Source organism: Orcinus orca, chromosome 16 (genome assembly GCF_937001465.1).
Source record: "Orcinus orca chromosome 16, mOrcOrc1.1, whole genome shotgun sequence".
NCBI lineage: Eukaryota > Metazoa > Chordata > Mammalia > Artiodactyla > Delphinidae > Orcinus > Orcinus orca.
This window is the reverse complement of record NC_064574.1, coordinates 73,411,064-73,438,028: the sequence shown is the minus strand read 5'-3', so window position 1 is coordinate 73,438,028 and position 26,965 is coordinate 73,411,064. Positions and strand designations below refer to the sequence as shown.

Here is a 26,965-nt window from a genome sequence, read left to right as displayed (position 1 = left end):
CCTCTGGCGCCGCCCTCGGCCCGACCCCCACCCCTGCCTCAGCGCGGCAGCGCTGCTCACATCCCAAGGTCAGCTCTGCCTGGCACCGGCTCCTCCCCCCGCGCCCCTTCCCGCACCCCCGCACGCCCTCGGTCCAGGTACCTCCTGCGGCAGGAGAGGCAGTGCGTGCCCCGCCTGCGTGGCTGTCGGGGTGGCCGGCTCCAGAAAGTCGTCTTCGGCGTCCGAGCTGGACATGGCACCGTCCGGGCGACGGCTGTCTGGCTCCCGCCCCGTGACTACCACCATCCCTCTGGCTCTGGGCAGTGGGCGCGGCTTCAGGCGGGCGGGAGGGCGGCGGCCCGGGTACTAGCACCCAGCAGCGCCTGGCATGACGCGGCGCGGCCGACGGGCGGGGCCGGAGGGGCGGAGAGCGCAGCGCGCGCGGGCCGGAGGGCCGTCGCTCCCTCAGCGCCGACGGGCTCGCCGACCACCCTGACGACCGCAGGGCGACCGGCCTGACCCGGTCGCCTGCCGTTATTGGCCGAACCCCTGCTGGCTTCCTCCCCTGATTGGCAGGAAGCTCGCCCAATCGCAGAGCAGGCAGCGCTTTCAGCCAGCGTCTAAGTGGCCACCGGGAGCCGGACCGGCTGGCCTGCCCTGCTCTGATTGGCCCTCTGGCCAGCAGGCGCGCCCTCTCCAGCCAGCTAACACTGGCTCGGCGCGCTGGGTGCGCGCGAGGCCCCCACCTCTAAGCCAGGCCTTTTTATAGGCTTGGGGAGTGGCTCCCGCGTCCAAGTCCACACCTAGAAACCTGAGACGAGGGAGGGCTAGTGACTTAATCGTTCGTACGTTTCCAGGGCAACGGGTCCTGTGCATCCCTGGGCGTCGAAGGCCAGGGAAATCTGGGAGGACCAGGTCACCTCAATGGAGAGCCTGAGCATCCTTTCCTGGAGGATTGTGAGGGAGGACGGCTGAGGTCACTGAGGTTGTAGGAGAGGAAGGGCAGCACTGCGACAGGGGCTGGCTCTCCTCTAACCACAAGGGTAAAACCTGGGTCTCCAGTCTTTCCTGATTGACTCAAGCAGCAGTCCGAAAAGGAAACTCAAAATAGGGGCAGTTGAGTTCAATTAAGAATGACAGTGACTCTCCACCCTCTATGTGTCAGTTCTTCTGCTGGGCACCTGGAGACACAGATGGAAACAGGCCCTGTCCAAAGAAGCTCACAGGCTGCTGAGGCAGAGTCCAGCCTGGTCCAACACATCTGTCGGCAGCCTCGGATGCTGTGTCCCCTGGCATGACAGGGTCAGCTCAGAGACTCTCCTAGGGGGCCAAGGTTTTAGCTCTTCAAACCATTTTTACACCCAGTTCCTCATTTGAATCTCACATTGTTGTGACAGAAAAGGAAACTGAGTCCTAGAAGATTAGAACAGCTTCAGGGAGGTCAGCCATGAGCAAGAGGCACAGCACTTCCTCTTTGGACCAATCACACTCCCAGCTGTTAGGAGTCTCCTAGGTCAGTGTTTTCTCCAAATATACTTGCATCAAAAGCACTGGAGGGAGAACTTGTTAAAATACAGATTCCCAGCCCTACCTCCAGAGAATCTGATTTAGTCCATCTGGGATGAAGCCCTTGAATTTGCATTCCTAACAAACTCCCAGGTAATTTTTTTTTTAATATTTATTTATTTGGTTGCACCAGGTCTTAGTTGCAGCACGTGGGCCCCTTAGTTGTGGCAGGCGGGCGCCTTAGTTGTAGCATGCAAACTCTTAGTTGCGGCATGCGTGTGGAATCTAGTTCCCTGACTGGGTATCCAACCTGGGCTCCCTGCATTGGGAGCACGGAGTCTTATCCAGTGCACCACCAGGGAAGTCCCACTCTAGGTAATTCTGATGCTGCAAGTCCTTGAATCACATTTTGAATGGCACTGCCCTAAAGAAGGCCCCCTGAGGCCATCTCTTAGCTATCACTACCTGCTCCAGCCTTTCTCAACAATATCTATAACAAAATTTCCTCTTTCCATCCTTTGGATGTTTCAGCTGTAATAGAAACTGCAATCCAAAGTGGCTTTAATAATAGGAGAATTTTATTATCTTACATAACAAGAAGTCTGAGTAGATTCTGGGTTGGTTCATTAAGTAACGCAACAAGGAGTTACCTGGACCAGCTTCCTTCCAGTTACCCACTCTGCCAGATGACCCCTCCTCCTCTAGGAATCCATATGAGGAAACCAGAGAGCTAAGGTCTATCAGAGTGACAGTTATTCCTACACCTTAAAGCAAGGCTGTATAAAGAGAATGGGACAGGAACCCCAGAGGCTCAGGAGGTAGGAAAATCCATGTGCAATCACGGTTACGTCACTGAATGTGTTGGAGTTTTCATCTTCCTCTTCGGCTGAGGATTTCCTTCAGGAATATAGTTTCCCAGTTGGTTCTGTTTACACGGTGGGGAGAAGTCCAAGGGCAGCCGCCTGGAATGAGGACTTGCTGACTGAGTAGGCAGGGGTTGGAGCAGGCGTTCTGGGAAAGCAGGGCAGTTTGCTGGCAGTGGCCATCCCCACCCTGCAGTGAAATGACTTCCAGGCCAGTTCGCTTGAGGGCTGTAGGGAAGGGTCAGTGAGCCTCGGCGGGGGGGGGGGGGGGGGGGGGCGGGGGGGGGATGGGTAGCACATGGCCGCGCAGAGGTGTGGGCTGCTCTCAGAACACGAGCACTTATAGCCCTGGGATTACTTTTCCTCCAGGAGTCAACCAAAAAAAGAGTCCTACAGGCATGGAGTCCTGAGATTAGTCAATTGGATTCTGTTCTCCATGCCTCACCAAAGAAAAAACCTTTTGAATGGCAACAGATTAACAAAGTGCTGATTCAGCTACTGAATTTTTTCTCCGATTCTAATTTATTCAACAATAACGGAAATGAAAACGGTAACAAAAGCATCCATCTTCTTTTCCTTCCAGTTGGAGGACTTGCCTTTCCTTTCTCTCCCAGCCTTGAGGAGGAGGTTGTTTGCCAGCAGCTTCCCAAGGCACAGAAGCTTGGCTAAGGGCCCACTTGCTCTCAGCCCAGCTCAGCTCTCCCCCAGCCTCTGACACACCCCCATTCGTTAACCACTGCTGTTCTGTCTCCTGGACTTCTCTTCGCACAGTGCACAGGGTAAATGTGGCCGATGTTCAGATTGCCTCTCACATCTCTTTTCTGAACCCCTGTCCCCACCACCACCCCAGTGTGCCTCACGGAATGCTAGAACCTTGAAATCTAAAAGCTGCTTGTCTCATGGTACCTTGCATCCTGGGTTCCACAGGTGACCTAACTTCACCAAGCAGATCCCTGCACTTGAGATTTGGAGGGGGAAAGTGAACACTGAGTTGGAGGCCAGGCTTCTTGCTCTTTCGGTGGACAAGTTTGGATATGGAAGTGTTAAAAACGTTTCCTTTTTGCTGTGGCTGTAGCAGAGGTCCCATGTTGGTCTTTGCCTTCCTGGGTGTCAGAAAGCAGGGTGGGGCATCCATTTTACTGTCTCATTACTCTCTGTAATCAACCTCCAAAGTCCAGCACAATGCCTGGCATATAGTAGCAACTCAGTAGATGAATACATGAAAGAAATTTGTGCGGTGATCACATTCAAAGAGTTACCTCTCCATGTAGATTTTTTTCTCATGTATTTTATTGGTATTATTAGTATATAAGGGCATGGATTGTTGCTGGTATCATAGAGGTAGGGAATTCCAGGATGCCATCATGCTGGGCTGGTGGGAAGGGGCTCCCCTCAAGTTGTGAGAGGTCCTAGGGGTGTTATTCAGAGCAGAACATTTGTGGGGGGGGGCTCTTTGGTTTGGAGTACACACTGGTAACCATGGATGTTTTCACTGTGCAAGATGATATGGGCCCCAAAAGTGCTCTCACCCCAAGCTCTTTATAGGTAAGCTTTTGATGAATGTTGTTTTTCATTTATTACTTAATTATAATAAAAACAAATAACATAAAATATAGATGCAAAAATAACTCACATCCAACAGCACAAACTAACACAACACTGTAAATCAACTCTACTCTAATAAAAACTAATTTAAAAAAATAACTCACATCCAGAATTCAATGAAAATAGTGTTTTATTTATGTGGTTTCAGCGTCCACAGTTGTCCTACCAACTGCTGCCTATTACTCTCTCATCCCTTGTGTCTCTAAGGGAGCTCTTGTTCCAGTCACCTCTGGAAGCATTATGGTCAAACCCCACTGGTGGCTGGGTGAGTATCTTGGAGACACATCCCCAATTTTCCCTCCCATCCCCATGGTCCATTTGTGTGGCATTCCCACTGGTCTATCAGTTCAGGTTTAAGCACTTCACAGTTTAAATATCTATTATTCAATATGATTCCATCAAGTGGAAAAATAATTTAGCTGGAAATATAATCCCCTGTACCCTGACAAGAAGTACCCTATCTCTTAGTGTCCTCATCTCTTGGGGCCTCTCCACCATTCCACAGCCTTTCTTCCCCCAGGTACCCACACCCACTTAGAAACTGCCTTGTATTTGAGGCTGGGAGTGGCCTGCTTCTCTGAGGCAGTAAAAAAGTATCAGAGAAAAACAACTTGCCATTTGGGGGCTTCCTAGCTGCTAATATTTGTTCTGACATTTGTTTGGAACTGCCAGCTAAGAGTCCTTTGGTGAAACATTAAAATATCCTGAGGCAATATAGAATGAAAATAATCTATAAGAGTAGGGGTCTGAAAACGTTTTTTTTTCTTTCTTTTTTTAAGGCCATGCTGCGTGGCATGTGGGATCTTAGTTCCCCAACCGGGGATTGAACCCATGACCCCTCAAGTGGAAGCGTGGGGTCTTAACCACTGAACTGCCAGGGAAGTCCCTGTAAAGGGCCAGAGAGTAAATATTTTTAGCTTAGCAGGCCACAGTCTTTGTCTCTACTCAACTCTGCTGCTGTTGAAGAAAAGCTGCCATACACAAGACATAAGTGATGTCATAGGTTATGTCATAAATTATGTTGTAAGACATAAATGGTGGGGTCAGATTTGACCCAATGGCTGTAGTTTACCAACCCCTACACAAGAGAAATAGATCAATTCTAAGTGCATTGTGATCTTTTCAAATGTGCTCCATCTAAATGTCCTAATAGCTAATACTCAGCTTCATTTCTTGTTTTTTTTTAAATTTTTCTTCTTCTTCTTTTTTGTTTTTTTTGAACAAACCTTTGTGTCGAGGGTTGACTTTCAATGGATCTCAGCACAGCTTCATTTCTAATTCAAGTCTCATTTACTCATTTGTGAAGAACAACCAATAGCCAAGTCTTCAGATTATTAACATTGCTAATTTTTCGTCAAAAGAAGTAGCTAAATGAGACTTACCAGAAAATAAATGAACTGAAAGTCCATGTTAAGTCTCACTGGATGGGTAGGCTTGGGTAAGTTACAGCACTACTCTAGACCCCCGATTTTATCTCTAAGATTAGGCCGGTTCAATTTCGATTTCTCTTTTCTAAAAAACTCTCATTGTTTTTCACTTTTGTACTTAAAGTAATTCATGCCGAATCTAGAAAACAGAGTTAAGCACAAAGAAAATAAGAATTCCCCAAAACTCCAACATGAAGAGATAACAAGGGACACTGGCACATGTCCTTTCTGTTTTCTATCAATTTAGTGACTCTAGTTTTCTGTCTACCCTTTCAATCATAAAAGTGGGAGCACACTAAACAGCTTTGTGATTTCAAATTTTCACTTAATGTAACATGAACATTTTTCCTGTTATGAAATATTTTTCTACAATATTGTATTAGCTGAGGAGTATTCTGTTACGTGGATGTACCATAATTCATTTAACTAAGCCCCCCCTTTTGTTAAGTTTTTTTTCCAATTTTTTGTTTCTATAAACTTCATTGCAACGGACATCTTTGTAGAGAAAGCTTTGCACACCTTTGTGATATATTTCCCTAATTTCCCTAATTCTTGTAACTTTTTAACACTTTTTCATATGTTCAGCAGTTATTCCATGTTTGACCAACAGAGGGCATTTAAGGCTTTCCTTCTCAGGGCAAGGCCACAGCCATTTCTACAGTATACAACAACAAAAATAGTGGTTTTATTGTGAAGAATGATTCAATTTTGGATGTTCAGTAATAATCAGCAAACTCCAAAGGGAGAATCAAAGTCATTTATTTTTCTGTCTAGCCAGAATCACCCCCCCGCCAAAAAAAAACCCTCAAATGATGAGCTTTGTTAGGACTTAAACCCAAAATGAATAAAAATGATCTTTTGCTCAGAATAACAAAGTGACTGCTCCGCTTTATGCAAAGGCCTAAATTCCCTGCAGAAGACTGTTGGATAGTGACAAACAATCAGGAAAGGGAACTCAATGCTGAAAATACTGACCTTGCCAGAGAAAAGCTCAGACAGCCCCCAGGATCAGTAGCTCCCTAGAAAAACAAATTTTGGGGCAACACTGAATGGAGTCCTGCCTAGACTATTACTTACCCATCACCTACTAAGCCAGGTTGTCGTAGGTAATACTATAGGTTTTGTTAGATAAGCTTGAAATAATTGTTTTCTGTACATTTTTCTTGATTTTCACCAAGACCACAAATTCCCAAGGGCAGCAATCTGCCTATACTTCTTAGCAAATTACTAAGTACAAGGGAGGTATTTAAATAGTTGTCACTCAATGCTAATGACAAGTTTTTATTCTAGTATAAAGATGATTACTGAAGGGAGAGTGGTGGTTAAGGGTGTAGGCTCTGGAGCCAGGTTGCCTGTATTTGTATTCTGATCCCGTCACTTACTAGCTGGTCTAGAAAGCTGGTACTGCCTCCCAAGCCAATGTCTATAAAATGCAGGTAGTCACAGTACCTACCTCAGACGGTGATTTTGAGAATTAAATGAGTTTAAACATGTAAACTCAGGCACAGGATCTAGACAATGAGAAGCTGTTGATAAATGTTTCTAGAATGATTACGTGGCTAAGTGATTACTAAGATTTTTTTCTCTCATTTAAAAATTCTCTGATTCTTCATGGATGATGCTCTCTCCAGCCTCCTCCTGCAGCCACTGAGGACGCCAGCCTCTCCCTGGCTCCACAGGCTTACCCGCTGGCTATAGCCATGGCTGTGCTGGCCCTGGGCAGCTCTCTGATCTTCACAGGCAACACATCTACCCTGGTCCCTTACTCCGTTATCGATTTTTATTTAATTTAAAAAAATATTTATTTATTTTGTTTTTGGCTGCGTCGGGTCTTAGCTGCGGCACTTGGGATCTGCAGTGCGTGGGCCCTTCCTTGCGGCACGTGGGCTCCAGACTGTGCAGGCTCAGTAGTTGTGGCGCGCGGGCTTAGTTGCCCCGCGGCACGTGGGATCTTAGTTCCCCAACCAGGGATCGAACCTGCGTCCCCTGCATTGGAAGGCGGATTCTTAACCACTGGACCACCAGGGAAGTCCCCCAGTTACCAATTTTTTAATTTTACTCCAGGCATCTTTCATTTGTTTGGCAGGAATTCCATTTGATTCCATCAAATCACATCATCTCACAAATATAGTCATCTTCCTACAGGTCTTCTAAGATGTCACATGGAACAGAAATGCTTTGCTTCGCAGGGCTCAAGAGAAATGTGCTCAGACCAGAAAGAAGGCTTTGTGAAGGAGGGAATGTCAACAGGGAGGGAGATATCACAGCATCTGCTTCTCCGGGCCAGTTGTGCAGTGGTTTCTTCTTTCCTGAGTCAGCTGTTTTTGTGCGGTGGTTCTCTGCCCTTTTCCTATTCCAATACATTCCCACTCATGACAGTGGAGTCTCCAGGGGTGGGCAGGCGTAGGGAATAAAAATCCTTATGTTCACCTAGGGGCGAGTATTGGAGTCAGGATGGGTTACAGTTTAGAAATGTCCTCGCCTCCCATTCTGATAGGCTCTAGAGGGATATGTGACCTCCTCCCTACAATGCTGGTAACATAAGACTAACACAGGAAATAAGCAAAAAACCAAAACCAAAACCAAATTATGCTATGCTGAAGCTGATTTTATTGCTATCTGGAGGCTGGAGCAGTAGTAACTAGAGCAGTAACAAGAAATGGGACTTACAACAACTGAGCCCTTAACAGGGCTGGGATTTCCCAGGGAGAGGGGAGAGGGGATTAGGTTTCTGGGCATCTGGAAGAAGCAGAAAGCAGAGTGTAAGGAGACAGGGAAGAGGTGTACTGTTCACAAGGGGGTGGTGAGGCTACATTGCAGACAGAACAGTTTACATGTAATGTGCGAGGCATCGGAGAATCAAAGAAGGTTTCTGAACAAAAGAGTGACTTAAGACACAGTGCTGAACAAAGGATTGATGTGGCAGCAGTGTTAATTTTCAGTTGAAGGGAACACGGCTAGGGGCGTGGAGCGGAAAGAAGGATACTAGAGTCAGGCTTAGATACCAGGTCACCACTGTGGCAGTAGCTGAGGGGCCTTGTGTACGTGGCTTGACCTGGCTGAGCCTCTGTTTCTTCATCTGAAAATGATATGTTAGAAGTTTCTGTCTGGGAGGATTAATCATTTACCAAATATTTTACTAGGTTCTTACAATGTGCCAGACATTCTGCTAGGTGTCAGGGGTACAAAAATGGACAAGAAAAGACATAGTCTCTGTCTTCCAGGAACTTACCATCTAGTATAAGAGATAGACAATTTAAGAAGTTAAGAAACATTAAAAACTGCAAAGTGTGATAAGGTGATATTGTGAATAAGGCAGGCAGGAAGGGGATCAGGGAAAGTCTTTCTGAGGAATTAGAATTTATGGAGACCAGAGAATTGAGAAGGAAAGAGAAGAACAGGATTCTGAGACAAAAGGATGGTAGCAGGTCTCTCTGACATAAATTATAGCAAAAACTTCACTAAGAAATTATGATGTATAGAGGGGAATATCTAAAATACAGCAACTGAAGAAACTGGTTTATCAGATCATTATCTGATAGGTCTTATTGCTTCTCAGAAATTACAGTAATGAAAACATGTAAACTACCAGTGCTTCACATTTAAAGCTTTTATTTTGAAAAATAAAATACAAAAGTCATCAAGTTGTAAATGTATGTGGTAATTCCTCAACTTCTCAGAAACAATACAATGAATTATTTAAATAATTAAGATATTTAATATTATCCACATCAATACATTTAAACAGGTACAAGTGTTCTACAAAACATTAGAACATGTACAGACAACCTATTCCAAGATGAAACTACCCAATTTTGCTTACAGAATCCCATCTTTAAACCCTCCCCTTGAAAACAAAGTTTGGAATCTGGTAAGAAAAGATGAGGACCAGAGCAGTTTTAAGAGAAAGCACACATCCTCTCTGGGCTCCTTCTCCACAGGCCCGTGCACGTAATCAAGAGCACTGTACTCGGGAAGAAGCAGGTCACTCAGGAGGGTCCGAATGTGTGCTGACATCCCACCCTCTCAGTGGGAAGAGACTGGCAAATGAGAAGGAGATGCGGGCCATGGTACCTATACTCCACTGATCTCAGCAGGGGACAGCCAGTCCTAGAAACAGCCAGTCCTAGAAACTTCTCTGCTGCTGAAAAGGCAGCAGTCTTCCCTAGGGCAAACAAACAGAATGTGTTACAGGTATGCAGTCAGTTTGTTCTCCCCTGCATGACACCGCCTCCTTTCCAGCTGTGGGCCTGGCACAAGCCAGGTAGACAGGTAGGGGGATGGACCATTATGAGAACAGCTACCTCAGGACTACCAGAGAGGCACACTCTCCCTCAGTCTGGGATGCTTTTAGATGCCTGCCAGTAGCTTCGATGTGCAACACAAAAGGATGGCAGCCAAAGCAAGGGCTGTTCCTGCCCATTTCTAAATGACTGCAACTGTCATCTGCAATTGAAGCTACTGCAGGGGCACTGACAGGGACGTCAAATGTCCAGGGGTCGAACATGCTGACTCAGTATGAAAAAGTGGATACTGAGATTCTTTATAGGAAGCTTTAGGAAACACAGTGACTGTCGTTCATATGCCAAAGGGATCCAAAAGACAAGAGAAAGACTATGATTTGTCTTGAGATGCTTTGATGTCTTCCTAGCTTCTCCCGAGTCCTTCTCTCATTGCACGTGGGCACCTACAAGCCTCGATAAGCAAACAAGGATGAGATGCTGCTGTGGAGGCCACTCAAGGCTGGAGTCCGCTGACACTGCATTCTGTCTTGTAAAACGGCTGGTCAGTAATGAATCCCTGTATGCATGTTTCCAGGAGGGAATTTATCTATACTTTTTTTTTTTTTCGGTACGTGGGCCTCTCACTGCTGTGGCCTCTCCCGTCGCGGAGCACAGGCTCTGGATGTGCAGGCCCACGTGCCCAGCCGCTCTGCAGCATGCGGGATCCTCCCGGACCGGGGCATGAACCCACGTCCCCTGCATCGGCAGGCGGACTCTCAACCACTGCGCCACCGGGGAAGCCCTATCTATACTTTTGAAAGTATTTTTGAATAAACAAAATTATCCAAGGCCTGATAACGGCTGTTATACCTGTATGCCCATCGAGTTGAAGTCTACATTTAGCATTTGCTTCTTAGCAAAAAAGGCAATCATAATTCCTAAGACCTATGAATATTAACTCACTGCCATCCGTGATTTTGACATGGCATAGCAGCATTCATGTGTTTTTTCTATCTATAATCTATTAGCACACAGCAAGTCATAAAAACCTCTTATTCAAATCAAATTATTCAACCTCAATTTTCTCAGCAGTAGAAGAGAAATAATATCACCTACTTGCCAGAGTGGTTTGAAACTTGAATGAAATCATTCATATATGTATGTATATGAATAATATATATATTTATTATAGATATCATATAATATATCCTATATCATATATATACTATATATATATATATGATGCTTGGTATTTTACACCTGGTATGGAGTACACACTCAATACATGGTTATTATATAAAATAAAAATAAAACAGCAAACAAAACTATAAGAAAAAAACAGATTTTATTTTTTACTTTTTTATAATAGGTTTTCTTTTTATTTATTTTAGTATTTTATTTTATTTTACTTTATTTAATTTTTTTCCCCACACTGCACGGCTGTGGAACCTTACTTCCTCGACCAGGGATCAAACCCTGCCCCCTGTAGTGGAAGCACGGAGCCCTAACCCCTTGGCTGCTAGGGAATTCCCAGGAAAAATCATATTTTAAAGAAAGCTTTTCAAGTTCCAAATGATCTAAGGCATAACCAAAATATTCAGAGCAAAACAGAATCTTAAGAACGTGTGGGATAGGGGTGTGAGGTCTGAGCAGCCATGTCAGGAGGTCTAGGTTCAGAAACCAGCTTTGCCACTAATTGGCTGGTATCCCTGGACATGCACCTGATGATTACTCAGATAGAAAGGGCTGATAAGTCCTGCTCCACACTGTAGCCTTTAACTACAATGAGACAACACAGGTTACAAACATTAAGACAGCATAATGCATTAACATCAGCAAGGTTGAAAAACCAACCAGGCAACTCCCGAAAATATTAGCGCAAAAACATCTGCACATCCAGCATACAGAGGAAGCAGTACAGGGTGGTGAAAGAATCCCCGGCTGGATGTCAGGAGACGGTGCTCTTTAGCCTTGGGTTTTTCCAACCTATGATGTGAACTTGACAAATCCTCTCTCTAGGATCAGTTTCCTTATCAGTAAACAGGTGGTTGAGGTTGATGGCCTTCAGGTTTCTTTCAGCTAAAATATTTTATCGTTTTAAACCCCTCCTCATACTGAAAATAATAACTAACACTGTTTGAGTGCTTACTATGTGCCAGCCTTCTGGCAGACATTATCATGGTTAATTCTACCACTCTCTTATTAACATCGTCCTCATTTTACAGATGCAGAAACTAAGACACAGAGAAGTTAAGTAACTTGCTCAATGCCACACAGAGCCGAGATTCCAAAGCAGGTGAACTGACCCCAGGGCTGTGCCCTCCACCTGCTGCGCTGCCTCCCGAGAGCCTAAGCAGTGAAACCCAAAGACCCAGCAATGTCCCCAACCTCACCTCAAGTATGCAAGAGGTTCCTGGCTCTGTTATTCCACTTGCTCAGTCTGTGGAAGGAAGCAAAAGATGTTTTAACGTTGGTTAGCATGAGAAGTGACTGCTCTTGTCAAAATATCAGGTGTAGCTTGCAGGCTGTGATCAGAGACTTTCTAATGAATTCCGTCTGCTACTGTTGTATAATAAAGAAGATGACTGGCCTTTGGCTCTCGTTCCTGGTAGGGAGACTCTAAATCCTTGGAATTTTCCAGGTAACAGGAGTGTCTTTGTTATTCATGAGCCCCTTAGATCATACCTGAGTTTCTGCTAAGAGATGAGATGACTCAGGATGAGGGCTGGTCACCAGGAAGACCAACCTGTGATTTGAGGGTTGGGGCTCTGAGCCAGCCCAGCTTCTGGGAAGGGGACTATGACTGGGGATTGAGTTCAATTCCATGCCAATGAGTCAATCAATCATGCCTATATACTTAGACTTCAGTAAAAACTCTGGATGCCGAAGTTCAGTGGAGCGCCCTGGTTGGTGATCACGCTGACGTGCTCTGAGGGAGAAGTACACTGATTCCACAGGGAATGGGCACAGAAACTCTGAGTCTGAGACTCTTCCAGACCTTGTCCTATGTGTCTCTTCATTTGGTTGGTCTTGAATTGTTTCCTTTATAACAAAACTATATATATATATTTTTTGGCCACACCGTGTGGCTTGCGGGATCTTAGTTCCCCCACCAGTGATCGAATCCGGGCCCCCGGCAGTGGAAGTGCAGAGTCCTAACCACTGGACGCCAGGGAATTCCCAAGACTATAATCTTAAGTATAGCACTTTCCTGAGTTTTGTCAGAATTCTAGCTAAATGTAATCCTGAGAGTTCTGTGGGCTTCAGTTTTCTCATGTATTAGACGTTAAATAAAAGCCTTTTATAGGCTTTTTTCTAGTATGTGTGTGATACATTAAATGAAACTAACCAGAACGGGGCTTGAAGTGCCTATGTTAAGTCTTTTGCCCAATTTTTTATTACCTTTTCCTTATTTATTTGTAGGAATTCTCTATACTGATGAATCTTTTGTTTCAAAAATATCCCCCCCTTAAGGTGTCCTTTTTTACTGTCTTTATGATGCTTTCTAATAAGTAAATGTTCTCAATTTTAATGTAGTCCAAATTATCCATTTTAAAATTAATGATCCATAAAAAGAAACAAAATTGAGTTATTTGTAGTGAGGTGCATGGACCTAGAGTCTGTCATACAGAGTGAAGTAAGTCAGAAAGAGAAAAACAAATACCGTATGCTAACACATATATATGGAATCTAAAAAAAAAAAAAATGGTTATGAAGAACCTAGGGGCAGGACAGGAATAATGATGCAGATGTAGAGAATGGACTTGAGGACATGGGGAGGGGGAAGGGTAAGCTGGGACGAAGTAAGAGAGTGGCATGGACTAATATAGACACTACCAAATGTAAAACAGATAGCTAGTGGGAAGCAGCCGCATAACACAGGGAGATCAGCTTGGTGCTTTGTGACCACCTAGAGGAGTGGGATAAGGAGGGTGGAGACGCAAGAGGGAGGAGAAATGGAGATATATGTATATGTATAGCTGATTCACTTTGTTATAAAGCAGAAACTAACACACCATTGTAAAGCAATTATACTCCAATAAAGATGTTTAAATAAATTAATTAAATTAAATTAATGATCAGTAGTTTTTATAACTCACTTAAGAAATCCCTCTCTTTTAAGGTCATGAAGATATTCTCCTTTATTGCCTCCTAGAAGCTTTATTATTTTGCCTTTCACATTTAGGCCTATAACCAACCTGGAAATGATTTTTATGTATGCTGCGAAGCAGGGGTGTCCCTTTAGTTTTAGTCTCAAATTCCCTTTCTTGACTCCTTCAGACTTACTATGCAAAACAGCCTTTGGATTTGACATTTCTTCAAGACTCTCCCTCTTGGATTATTCTCTGGCTCCAGTTACCATAGCCTGTAAGTGAGTGACAACTTGTTCACGAATCCATCCAGGTTTCTGGCACATCTTGCCCAGCCAAAGGCTCAGGGCCCCTGTGCCCCTTTGTCTGCAAAAGTTGATCAGAGTCTTTTGGATAGATAAGGAGTTCCTCTGAGAAGATCTTTTTTTTTCCTCTGACTCTTGAGGCCTTATTTCAATTTCTCACACATAAAAGTAATTCAGTAGACATTTTTTAATAAATGAATGAATAGATGGATTAAAATTAAATATATGTTAATAAGCATATACCATGAAAGTAGTTTAAAATACTCAAGTAATATGTATCAGTTATTGATGGTTGTTATGAGACCAGGATCTGAGAAGACAGAGCCTTCAATCCTGGTGTGAGACACAGCTGCTCTTACAGAGAAGCCCATGTACTCTAGGCTCGCTTTAGGCAACACGACTTCACACAATCTGTGAGGTTCCCGTCAACAACCCAGATCTGGAACACTTTTAGAAACTGAGTTCAGTGCTGGGTCTTCATTTCCTATTAACAAGCTAATCACTGATAGCAGCAGCCTGGAGGCAACATGTATTATCACCATGCTGGACAGGGAAGTCTTCTGCTGGACTCAGGCTGTAGTCATTGATTTCTTCCCACTACTACATAGGAATGGCAGGTGATGTGCTCACGCAGGACACTCTGGACTACTCTAGGCCTGTCGGCCATAACGTCACCTATTTCTCTTCAACTCAAGAAACAGTATTGGAATCCAAGTAAGTGACAGTGTGACATTACAAGGAGAACTCTGGATCTGTTTTAATTAATTTTTTAAAAAGTAAAAGTTATAAACTTCAAACTCATACCATCCATTCCCAACTTGGGGGACTTAGCAGTTGAGGGTCAATGGCTGTGTGTATAATGTATTCACAAGTCTTCTAGGCTCCAAATGAGAAAAATGAAAAGGCCATGGATGTATATGTAATAAGAACAAAGGGTGGCTATACATTTTTATTTCAAGTTAGGTATCAGAAGCCCAGAGCAGATTCACCAAGGCAGGCTCCTTATATGTGGAATACTGTGTGGCTTGTGGGCGACCTCAAGCAATCAGATTTTAGTTATCAATAAAGTATTTCCCTACTCTTGGAAGACACTGAGCCCTCTGAAATTCAGACTGTGTTAAATTGTTAAATTTAACAAATCTGTTTAACACAGATTGTTAAAACCAACAATTACCAGAAGCCAGTCTTTCTTTCTTTTTTCTGTTTTTTAACATCTTTATTGGAGTATAATTGCTTTACAATGGTGTGTTAGCTTCTGCTTTATAACAAAGTGAATCAGCTATACATATACATATATCCCCACATCTCCTCCCTCTGGCGTCTCCCTCCCACCCTCCCTACCCCACCCCTCTAGGTGGTCACAAAGCACCGAGCTGATATCCCTGCAGAAGCCAGTCTTTCTACCACCAGCACATAGCATTATCTCTTTGAAAAGATTACTTCAATGCAAGAGCCCATCTATTATTGTATATCAAGAGGAGGAAGCAGACACAGTACCTGAGGTTTTCCTTTAAGAAATTCAGGTAGCTGAAATTCTCCTTTATAGACCTGGAAAAACAAAGCCAAGTATGAGTTTAAGGAAACAGGTACTGTCATCATCACTTTGGGATGCTTGCAAGGACTGATAGTGGATGGGTTCACTGCTTCATTTTTGGCAAGTTTTAGAACAGGAGGGAAGCCCCTCAGTTCAGAAGCAGCCTGAGTTGAGGACTGAGTGAAATCCCTATTCACTCTGACCCCACTTGCTCTACTTTTGCCTGGGTGCTCCCAACTTGTGGGCTGGCTGCGAGAGGGCATAGAGTCTCTGAAGAAGAAAGAAAAGCATCCTAACATTCCAAGTTCCAATCATTTTAGCTGAGAGAGAAAGCAAGCCCAAGCCTTCTCTCTCCAGCAACCAACACAGAATTCACATAATTTAGGAATAGGCTCCTCCTGATTTCCTTCTGACATCTCCAACCTTACAACTCTGGATTTAATTCAGCTTTACTTTTCTTAATGTACCCAATATTCCCATAATAATTTGAATATTAGGTGGTTCTTAAAATGATATATACTTTTAACCTTGTAAAATCTTATAATTAAAAACTTACTCTTTTCAACATATAAAAGTATGTTTCTAATAGCAGCAATAATTAGGAAATAGTTTTTTAAAAGGTGTATAAGATATTTACATAGAAAACTATAAAATATTATTGAGAGAAATTAAAGACCAAATAAATAGAGAGACATACCACTTTCAGGGATTGTAACATTCAACATAGTAAAGCTGTCCATTCTCCTCAAAGGATTTCCAATAAAAATTCTAGCATGCTTTTTTGGGGTTGGGGTAGGGGTAGGGGTAGGGATAGGGGTAGGAATAATTTCAAGCTGATTGTAAAAGTTTTATGGAAATGCATAGGGCCAAGAATAATCAAGGTAATCTTAAAAAGAACAAAGTGGAAGGACTTATTCTATCATAATAGAATATTATACACCTATACATACAGAAAACATAGCTATAATCAAGACGGTAAGGTTTTGGCACGAGGATAGACAAATATATTAATGAAACAAAATGAAGAGTCCAGAAACAGACCCCCATTTAGAGATAACTGGTTTATGACAAAGGTGGCACTGCAGAGCAGTACAGTTAGAACGAATAAATAAATGTGCTTATCTATATAATGATATGCCATACTGCAATTTTAAAAATGAACTACTACTAAACCAACAATGTAGATGAATCCCAACACATAATGATGAGGAGAAACAAGCCAGATCTCCAAAAAGAATATACTATTGACACATGTCTCCATTTAAAACTTTTAAAGCTCAAAAATAGGCAAAGCAACTCTGATGTTAGAAATCGGGATACTGTTTACTCTGGGGAGGAGCAGGGTGGTGGTGATTGGCAGGGGGATGAGAGAGGCTTCCAGCGTGCTGGTAGTTTTCTGTCTTGATATGGGTAGCGATTATAAAGATGTGTTCATTTTGTGATCATTTATTGAGCTATGACTTGGATACTTTTCTCTATGTATGTTACACTTCAATAACAAAACAAGCCAGTAGCTTAGGAATTTACTACTCTCGCTCTGTGTTGCTCTCTCACACACACATACACACACACTTTAAGTGCAAAGATGTTTGTTTCAACACTGTCAACAACAGAAAAAAGCTGGGAACTATTCATGTCAATCAAGAGTGAAGAAAGTCTCCATCAGCTACAGTTTGATAACTGCTGGACTCGAGAAACTATAGGAAGCAACTATGGATTGTCATTGGGAAAAGAGTCACTGGGTAGCCCCTCAGAGCACAAAGAAATCCTCTAAATGGTGAATACTAAAGCCTACAGACCTAAAGGATTTTTACTTGGTCATAAGATGACTGATCCACTTCTAAAAGTAGCAGTATTCCTTCTGAGATTGAGAGAATGAATGTACTGTTTTCCTGTCTCTTTCTCTGCAATTTCTAAAACCTGGTCTATTCTTTAGGGTCTCTGCTACAGTTCTAGGAAGGCTAAATTAAAGCAGAGAGAAGAGGCTTATGCATAAGATATTTCTTTAGATATGCATCACACTGGAAGCTGAGGTGAGTGCAGGATAACAACAATGCAGCTGCTAGGAGTGCCTCGAAACCTTCATACCCTCAAAGAGTCCCAGGTCACTGGAGGGTTGGCCTAACTGCTCCCTGAAGAAGCTGCATGTCAGAATCCTGTTTGCTTTACCCCAGCACCACAGTCCAGAGAGTGTTTCAGCTTTCTTCATTTCCCCCCAGTTTTACTGAGATATAATTGACATATAACACTGTATTACTGTTCCAGCTTTCTGATGTAGGAAGTGTGTGTGTATCATGTTAACACTGACTTCCACTGTGCCTGTCTCTACTATCTGTGGGACAAGCAGACACTATATCCAAAGCAGGGGCTCAAGCCCCTGTTTTTGCTTTTTACCAGATTCTCAAGTGTCTTTCCTTCTCCCTCTATTCAGGGAACTGAGTCCCAACCCCCATCCTCCAAGTCTCTAAGCATAAGCTGCTCAGGCCTAGGGTCCTGTGCCTTGGCTCCTTTACCGAACCAGAACAAGTTTGTTTGCCCCAGTGCCTCTTCCAGTGTTAGTGGGTTTGGTCCCTAAGAAACTTTTCTTATATTCCTCACATCCTCTCAGAAACCAATTCTCCTCTCTCTTAGCTAGCCTCTCCTGCTAGAATTCAAGCAGAAGGTTCAACGCAAGCCCACGGGGTCATACAGCTAGTTAGCGGCAGAGTGAGGCTCAGAAGGCCCTGGCTCAGCACTCTCCCATTATACCACGCTCTTTGCATTTTACTACTATTAGCAAATCTAACTGTTAAATTTTCCCTTCTCTTTTTGGTTTGTTGTAAGGCATGACAGAATATACGAGTGGGAACATTAAATATTATAAGTGTCTTCCAGAAATCAACAGTTCCAGAGAGGTAAGGCTTATATGAAAGGGGGGAAAAAACCAAAACCTTAAATATGTAATGTTACAAATGTAATAAAAAAAGGGGGGGAGTTCAGGATAAGACATCAGACAAAAGGCTCAATCAAAAAATAAGTGGGAAGCTGTCTCCTCTCATTATCCTTTAGGGAAAAAATGCTTCAAAAGTTAGGAACTACAGTACTGACAAAAAGAACACTTTCTACTGACAAAGCAGTTCCTATTTAGTGCAGGAAACCAAGTACGGCAAAGTTAGGAGTGGAATTTCCTCTGGCTAAAGGAACAGTGTTTCTGGACATACTAATCTCTGGTACTAATGAACTGAGGATTTTGCTAGACAGAAATGAGCTAGGCAGTCAGAATCCAAATGCTCGTACAGAGCCCTCCCGCCTCAAGCACTGAAGAACAACAAGGAAACAAAAGTAGGGTTCTGATTTAGAGGGTACATTGGCAATAAAAATAATACGAACAGCAGCTAAACTTTATTATCTTCTCTGCATCAGGTTAGTGTTGAGCATGCGTTTCACATTTATCACCTTATCGAATCCCACAATCTCCTGAGGGAGGTATTATTTCCTTTTACAGATGAAGCAACTGAGGCACAGAGAAATTAATTTGTCCAGTGTAGTGAAATGGGAGGCTACTAAGTACCATGATGGGGCTTAGATTTTAAAAGGGTCATCCTAATTGCTCTGTTTAGACTGTAAAGGGCCAAGGACAGAAGTGCGGAGGCAACAGCAGTAATCCAGACAAGACAGGATGACAAGGAGGCAGCGGTGGAGGTGGTGAGAAGTGGTACGTTTGTGGATTTTCTTTTCCTAATCATGTCTAGATTTCCTAACAGACTGGATGTGGAATGTGAGAGAGCAAAGGGCAGTCAAGGATGACTCCAAGGCTTTTGGCCTAAGCAACTACCAACTGGAAATATGAAGTTGCCATCAACTCAGTTGGGAAAGGTCCTGGATATAGCAGCTTTTCAGGCATTCAATTTCAGAAATGTTAAGCTTCAGATGTCTATTAGACAATAAATGAAAATGTCAAGTAGCCAGTTAGATATACAAATCTAGGGTTCATGGAAGAGGTCTGGGCTGGGATCTATAATTTTGAGAATCATCAACTTATAGATGGTATTTAAAACTTGATACCTGATACCTGGGTTATCCAGGTGCTCAGGGTAGAGAGAGAAGAGCAGAGGACTTAAGACTGAGATATGGGGGCATTCTAACATTAAGAGGTCAGAGAGAAAAGGAAGAATCAGCAAAGAAGACTGAGAAGAGGTCACCAATGACACAGAAGGAAAAATGTAAAAAGTGGTGTCTAGAAGCCAGGTGAAGGAAACATATCAAGGAGGGAGTAATCAACTGTATCAAAAGAGGCTGGGAGACAAGATGATAACTGACCATTGGCTAAGCAGTGTGAAGGTCACTGTGACTTTGACAAGAGCAAATTAAGTAGAATGGTAGTTGTGAAACTCTGAATGGAGTGAATGTAAGAAAAAATAGAGGGAGTGGAACTGGAGACAGGAGTACAGAAAACGAGCTTTTAAGTAAAGGGAAGCAAAGAAATGGAATGGCAGTGGCAGGGCACCTGGCATAAGTGTAGGGTGGGTGGGTGTGTGTGTGTGTGTGTGTGTGTGTGTGTGTGTGTGTGTGTGTGTGTGTGTGTGTGTGTGTGTGTGTGTTAAGATAGAAGAATTAAAGGCATATTTGTTTGTTGATGGGAAAGATTCTGCTGGAATGCAAAATGTGATGATATAGGAAACAGGGAGATGGGCTTGGGTACACAGGGGAGGAAACGCCTTTGGATAGGAACACGTTCAGACGTTCACTTCTGTTACACAGACTTTCTATTATGACAGATGAGGATATTAGGTCGTAATACTTCCCTTCCTCTAGTCTCTCAAAAATTATATAATTTTTGTTTAAAGCCACATTCTGTAAGTTTTCATTATTATGACAATATAAATATCACAGTTACATTTTCTTACACAATTTGTGCTGTTTTAGCTAGAGTTAATAATTGCCTCATATACTTTTTAAATAATAGACTTTATTTGTAGAGCAGATTTAGGTTTACAGAAAAAGTGAGTTGAAAGCAGAGTCCCCGTATACTTCCTCTCCGTCTCCTACAGTTTTCCCCAATTATTAACATCCTGCGTTACTGTGGTACATTTGTTACAATTAACAAACCAGCATAGATATACTGTTATTAACTGAAGTTTTAGTTTGCACTAGGGTTCACTCTCTGTGTTGTACTTTCTATGGGTTTTGACACATGTATCCATCATTACAGTAGCACACAGAATAGTTCCACTAGCATAGAAATGCCCTGTGCTCCATCTATTTAGCCCTCCCTACCTTCTCCCAATCTTTTTACTATCTCCATAGAGTTGGAATCATACAGTATGCAGCCTTTTGATTGGCTTCTTTCACTTAGTAATATGCACTCAAGGTTCCTCTATGTCTTTTTGCAACTTGATAACTCACTTCTTTTAATCACTGAATAATGTTCCATTGCCTGGATATTTATTTACCCATTCACCTACTGAAGGACATCTTGGTGGCTTACAAATTACAAGTTGTAGCAATTATGAACAAAGCTGCTGTAAACAACTGTGTACAGGTTTTGTGTGAACATAAGTTTTCAACTCATTTGGGTAAATACCAAGGAATGTGATGGCTGGATTACAAGGTAAGTGTATGTTTAATTTTATAAGGAACTGCCAAGCTGTCTTCCAAGTGGCTGCACCATTTTGCATTCCCACCAGCAATGTATGAGGTTTCTGTTACTCCACATCCTCACAATGATATGGTGGTGTCAGTGTTTTGAATTTTGGCCATTCTACTAGGTACGTAGCGGTATCTCATTGCTTTAATTTGGATTTTCCTAATGACATACAATGTTGAGCACCTTTTCATATGCTTAGCTGCCATTGGTATATTTTCTTTCAGCAAGGTGTGTGTCTATTCAGATCTTTTGCCCATTTTCCCCATTTTCCCTTTCTTTCTTTTTTTTCAATTGAGGCATATCCCCATGGGGGCCCGGTGCACAATGGCTGCAAACAGCAGCCTCCTCAGTAGTGTATGCAGCCCTTTGCCTGTACGGGTTGCCCTAAGGGACCTTGGAGACAGCCCTTTCCAGTGGACATTAACGACTGGCATGCTGTCCCCACTCTAGGCTCCAGACGGGTATGCGCGGTGCCTTTGGAGAGCCCCAGGGCACAGTGGCCAAGGTCCACATAGGCTAAGTCATAATATCCATCCACACCAAGATGCAGATCAAGGAGCATGTGCTTGAGGCCCTCTGCAGGGCCAAGTTCAAGTTCCCTGGCTGCCAGAAGATCCACATCTGCAAGTGGGGATTCACTAAGTTTAATGCAGATGAATCTGAAAACATGGTGCCAGAAAAGCAGCTCATGCCAGAAGGCTGTGGAGTCAAATACATCCCTAATCGTGGCCCCTGGACAAATGGCGTGCCCTGCCCGCATGACAGCCTTGGCGCTGTCCCCTCCTTACTCATGCCCATCAATAAATCCTACTTTCCTATCCAAAAAAAAAAAAATTGAGGTACAGTTGATTTACAATATTACATAAGTTTCAGGTGTACAACATAGTGATTCACAATTTTTAAAAATTATACTCCGTTTATAGTTACTATAAAATGTTGGTTATATTCCCTGTGGTGTACAATGTATCTTTGTAACTTATTTTACAATAGTAGTTTGTACCTTTTAATTCCTTACCTCTATCTTGACCCGCCCCCCTTCCCTCTCCCCACTGGTAAGCACTAGTTTGTTTTCCATTTCTGTGAGTCTGTTTCTTTTCGTTATATTCTCTAGCTTGCTTTATTTTTTTTGGTTCCACGTATAAGTGATAGTATACAGTATTTGTCTTTTTGCATGTCTGAAAATGTCTTTATCTTATCCTAACACCTGGCTGAAAGTTCATCTGGTTATATAATTCTAGAATATAGTAATTTTCTCTCTGAAATTATGGCATTGCTCCATTGTCTTCTGTTTTCCCATGTTTCTGCTGACAAGGCTGATATCATTCTAATTCCTGGTCCTTTGTATGTGACCTTTGTTTTCACTCTGCAAGATTTAAGAATTTTCTCTTTATCCCTGGTGGTTCTATAATTTTATGATAAGGTGCCTTGATGAGGCTCATTTTCTTCACTCATCGGTACTGGAGATGCATGTCCTTCTGTTCTTGGGAATATCCTTAAATTATTACTTTGATAATTTCCCACTCATCATTTTCTCTATTTTTCTTGGACTCCGATTAGTCAAATGTTAGACCACTTGAATTAAGCCTCTATTTTTTTTTCCTCTCCAAGTCATCTCTTGGTCTTTTTGTTCTATGTTGTTTTTTTTTTTAAATAAATTTATTTATTTATTTATGGCTGCATTGGGTCTTCGTTGCTGTGTGTGGGTTTTCTCTGGTTGTGTCGAGCAGGGGCTACTCTTTGTTGCGGTGCGCAGGCTTTTCATTGCTGTGGCTTCTCTTGTTGCGGAGCACGGGCTCTAGGTGCGCGGGCTTCAGGAGTTGCAGCAGGCGGGCTCAGTAGTTGTGGCTCGCGGGCTCTAGAGCACAGGCTCAGTTGTTGTAGTGCATGGGCTTAGCTGCTCCGCGGCATCTGGGATCTTCCCGGAATAGGGCTTGAACCCGTGTCCCCTGCATTGGCAGGCGGATTCTTAACCACTGCGCCACCAGGGAAGTCCCTGTTCTACTTTTAAAGAACGTTAATTATAGTTCATTTACGTTTCTTTGGCTCTTTACATGTTGTTTCCTCTGAGGTTCTTTTTTATCTTTCTTTTAGTCTCTTTCATGTTCGAGAAGTTCTACAAACGTCCAGTGAGTCTTGGCTATGAAGCAGAGTTCCGTTTATGAGGGTTGAGTCTAACTGCAGGTATACTTCCTCAGCCAGCTTTTATTTGGTCAGGGTTCTCCATGTATCATGTTTGTAGGCTTTTTTTTTTGGGGTAGTTAAGAACGTAGAGAAAGCACCACAATCTCTTACCTTGGTACCAGCATTCTTCAGCTGGGTAGAGGTAGAGAATTGAGGCATCATCTAATGATAATTTATTTTTTCAGAAAGCAGACTTTCACTTAATGCTCTGGTTTTCAATTTGGAGCCCTAACTCTATTCCTAATGTCCCTATTTTCCCTCTAAGAGAATGTACTTCTTCTGCAAGGGGAGGGGAAGGGTGGTGATCTGGAAGTCTAACTGCTCTATACAGACTTTTGATCTCTCTCTTCTTAGTATCAGACCTCATCCCCCTCCCCTAATACCTGATGTTTCCAAATCCCTGAACTTTTGTAGGGTTCAGGGTGAGCTGGCTTGTTGCTTGTTCCTCTGCTTGCTTGCATCCCCCTTTTTTCAGGCATATAAATTCAGCTATCTTCCACTCTGCTAAGTCATTTACTATTCCTACAACAGCTTTCCATCTTCATATATTACGTTTTAGTGGTGACAAATGGGTTTGGGGTCTCTAGTTTGGTGGTCTCTGCAAAGCTGGAGATAGAAAAGGAGAAGAAGAGATGCTAAAATTAAAGGACCCAATAGTACTTAGTTTTAAAGAAACATGTGGTGAGGGTGTACTCGTAGTATGTATGTTCTCTGAGGTCCATGTGAGCAACGTGTGGCTGAAAGCTTTGCAGAAGCTGGAAACCACTATTTATAAGACTGCTAAGTAAAGGAACACATTATTACTGGAAAAGGAATTCTATGTTATGCAGAGAAAAAAGATAAGAAGGAGACATGTGTACTTCCCATAAACTTTAGCTGTATTGTTAACTATGTGCAAGACACTGGAGCTGAGGGGAAAGGACTAAGGGTTTTTTTTTCAACCACTCCCTTCCAAGCTCTAACATTTTGTGATTCTGAAAGAAGTTTCTCAAAGCCTGAATACCACAAGGAATCCTTTCTCAGTTCCACCCTTGCCCCCTCGAGCAGGCCTCCTGGTCTGTGTCTAACAATTTATAAAGATTACCACACTGCTCTTGATCTTCTCACAGAGCAAAACACTAAACAAGGTCTAAAAGAAATGCATATAAAAATGTGAGGGCTTCCCTGGTGGCGCAGTGGTTGAGAGTCCGCCTGCCGATGCAGGGGACACGGGTTCGTGCCCTGGTCCAGGAGGATCCCACATGCCACAGAGCGGCTGGGGCCGTGAGCCATGGCCGCTGAGCCTGCGCGTCTGGAGCCTGTGCTCCACAACAGGAGAGGCCGCGGCAGTGAGAGGCCCGCGTACCGCAAAAAAAAAAAGTGAGCTCCGCATATTTAACCCTGCCTTATAGCTTTTACTTGTGAGGGTGATAGCACGCTTCCATTTGAGAGGCTTTGGCTGGTGACGTATACCATTTCAAAAGAAATAACTTAAATAGAAAAGTAAATTGTATTTGTTGTTTTGGGTTTATAGACTAAAGTCAGATTCAAATTTCTGGAGTGAGGTATAATTAACTCTGTTATAAGCGAAGCCTTCAATCGTGGGACTACCTAGGCTACAGAGCTAGAGAAGGGAGGAGAATTTATCTAAGCTGCCTGTGAAGTTTCAAAAACCCAAGAAAGAAGGGGTTCTGAATACTGGCTGAAGCAAGCAATGCATCATTCTTTTTTTTTTTTTTTCTTTCCGGTACACTGGCCTCTCACTGTTGTGGTCTCTCCCGTTGCAGAGCACAGGCTCCGGACGTGCAGGCTGGACCGGGGCACGAACCCGTGTCCCCTGCATTGGCAGGTAGACTCTCAACCACTGCGCCACCAGGGAAGCCCTGCATCATTCTTGTTACTTGTCCTCAGGCCACTTTCAGCTTTCTTACAAGATTAATCAGAAGCTGACCAACTATGCCCAGTACCACTTCACCTGTTACCACAGCCTCACCTGTAGTAATAGTTTACAATTAAGGTGTAAACAAAAGTCTCCAAGCAGCTAAAATGGGTGTCGTTAACACACTTGCAGACTGCAGATCCAGTCCTCCATTAGGTCCCTTTTCCTTTACACAGTTTTAACCATCGTAAGTTATCTGGTCTCAACCTATAGCAATCAGATACAGCAAACAGGAAGGCAATGGGCAAGTACTGATAACTGAGAAGTGACAAATGAAACAAAGGAAGACACAGAAATTATAAAAGGCAGACAGGAAGCCTTGAGTTTTTTAAGAAAGGGACCAACAGTTCTATATCCTATATGAAGAGAAGATGGGCATTTTTCTCTTTATAACACATACAGTAATTTCCTTTGGATGAAATGAAAATTTAAATTATGATCAAGTATTTATTTAAGAAGGTAAAGAAATATGTCATCAAAATGCAGAGGAATTCTACACCAAAATATTAAGGTTTGATCTTAAATGGGACAAATCTGTCCAGAAACCTGACTTTCTAGAATGACGGGTTCCCCAAGGGTTTCAGACAGTCAAGCTTCTACAATTTACAGAAGAAAGTGTCAGACATGTTATGAGGCCTAATTCTGAATCTGGCTTGATCTTACGGAGAATATTAAACTTTTTCTAAATTATTTTCATGCTAAAAGTGTTTGTGGCCACATTCCCTGAGACTGAGCCCCCATGATCCCTGCTTCTGGTATTCATGACATGTGTAATCCCCTTCCTTTAAGTGTGAGCTGGATCTAGTGACTTGCTTCTAACAACTAGAATATGGCAAAAGTGACGGGATGTTATTTCTGAGATTAGGTCACAAAAGTGTTTCTTCTGTCTTGGGTACTCTTTCTTGCTTATTTGATTGGAAGGAAGCCAGCTGCATGCTGTGAACTGCCTTATAGAGGCCCAAGTGGCAAAAGAACTGATATCTCCAGCCAATGGCCAGCAAGGACCTGAGGCCTGCCCACACTCACAGGAGGGAGTTTGGAAAGGGATCCTCTCCCAGTTGAACCTTGAGATGACTGCAGTCCTGGCTCAGGGTTTGACCACACCCTCATGAAAGACCTTGACCCAAGGTATCTAGATAAACTACACCTGGATTCCTAATCTACAGAAACTGTGAGATAATAATTTGTTGTTTTAAGCTAATTGCCCTAAATTTTAGGGTAATTTGCTATGGCTAAGTAAATAACTAATACAGATTTTGGTGTCATAAGCAGGGTGATAACGTAACAAACACCTAAAACGTGGCAGAAGTTTTGGAACTGGGCAGGAGGAGGTAGCTAGAGGGACTTTAAGGGGAGCAGCAGTAAAAGCCTAAATGGACATGAATTGACAGTAGATTTTAGACTTTGAGGAGGCCACCTGTGCAGGTTTTAAGGAATGTAGGGACACTTGATTAGACACTAGAGGCAGGGGGGTCTTATAACACAGTAACAGAAAGTTTACCAACCCTGTCACCTGTAGTTATACAGAAAGTAGAAAATGAACCAAACAAACTGGATGGTCCAGCTAAGGAAACTTCCAAGCAAAGTACTGAAGGTATCACTAGGTTTCTTCTTGATAATTATAATAAAGTATGCAAGAGAAGAGAGATATTAAGGGAAACATTGTTTAAAAAAAAAAAAAGGAGCCATGAGTTGCTGGTTTTGAAA

The 26,965-nt window shown here is 42.9% G+C and overlaps 3 protein-coding genes, 1 long non-coding RNA gene and 1 other non-coding gene across 13 annotated transcripts in view; 2 read left to right on the top strand and 3 right to left on the bottom strand.

Annotated features, from left to right (window-relative positions):
- RABGEF1 (RAB guanine nucleotide exchange factor 1) overlaps positions 1-572 on the bottom strand; it is an 87,691-nt gene extending 87,119 nt beyond the window's left edge. The window contains exon 1 of one of the 5 annotated variants that reach the window (XM_033426279.2): positions 142-572. In XM_033426279.2, coding sequence (XP_033282170.1) covers positions 142-285 — 144 coding nt within the window. In that variant the 5' untranslated portion in view covers positions 286-572. The remainder of the gene's footprint in view (positions 1-141) is intronic. The other 4 variants (XM_033426276.2, XM_033426273.2, XM_033426274.2 and 1 more) reach the window with 4 other exon arrangements.
- LOC101274335 (S-adenosyl-L-methionine-dependent tRNA 4-demethylwyosine synthase TYW1) overlaps positions 1-26,965 on the bottom strand; it is a 451,923-nt gene that overhangs the window by 403,374 nt on the left and 21,584 nt on the right. The window lies entirely within an intron of this gene.
- On the top strand, positions 5,196-7,967 carry LOC125961490 (uncharacterized). The gene is made up of 2 exons (XR_007472254.1): positions 5,196-5,391; positions 7,526-7,967. It is a non-coding gene; the product is annotated as an uncharacterized LOC125961490 (long non-coding RNA).
- Positions 8,976-26,965, bottom strand: part of TPST1 (tyrosylprotein sulfotransferase 1) — a 124,112-nt gene continuing 106,122 nt past the window's right edge. For 2 of the 5 annotated variants that reach the window (XR_007472251.1, XM_004268752.3), the window contains 3 exons: positions 15,497-15,547; positions 11,997-12,043; positions 8,976-9,545 (listed from right to left, as the gene is read on the bottom strand). Coding sequence is in view for 4 of the 5 variants with exons in the window: in XM_004268752.3 (XP_004268800.1) it covers positions 12,026-12,043; positions 15,497-15,547 (69 nt within the window). In the remaining variant the exon portion in view is untranslated. Of the gene's footprint in view, positions 9,546-10,619; positions 11,683-11,996; positions 12,044-15,496; positions 15,548-26,965 lie in introns of those variants that run through there. The other 3 variants (XM_033426263.2, XM_049699582.1, XM_049699583.1) reach the window with 3 other exon arrangements.
- LOC117201022 (small nucleolar RNA SNORA70) lies at positions 21,435-21,565 on the top strand. The gene has a single exon (XR_004482918.1). It is a non-coding gene; the product is annotated as a small nucleolar RNA SNORA70 (small nucleolar RNA).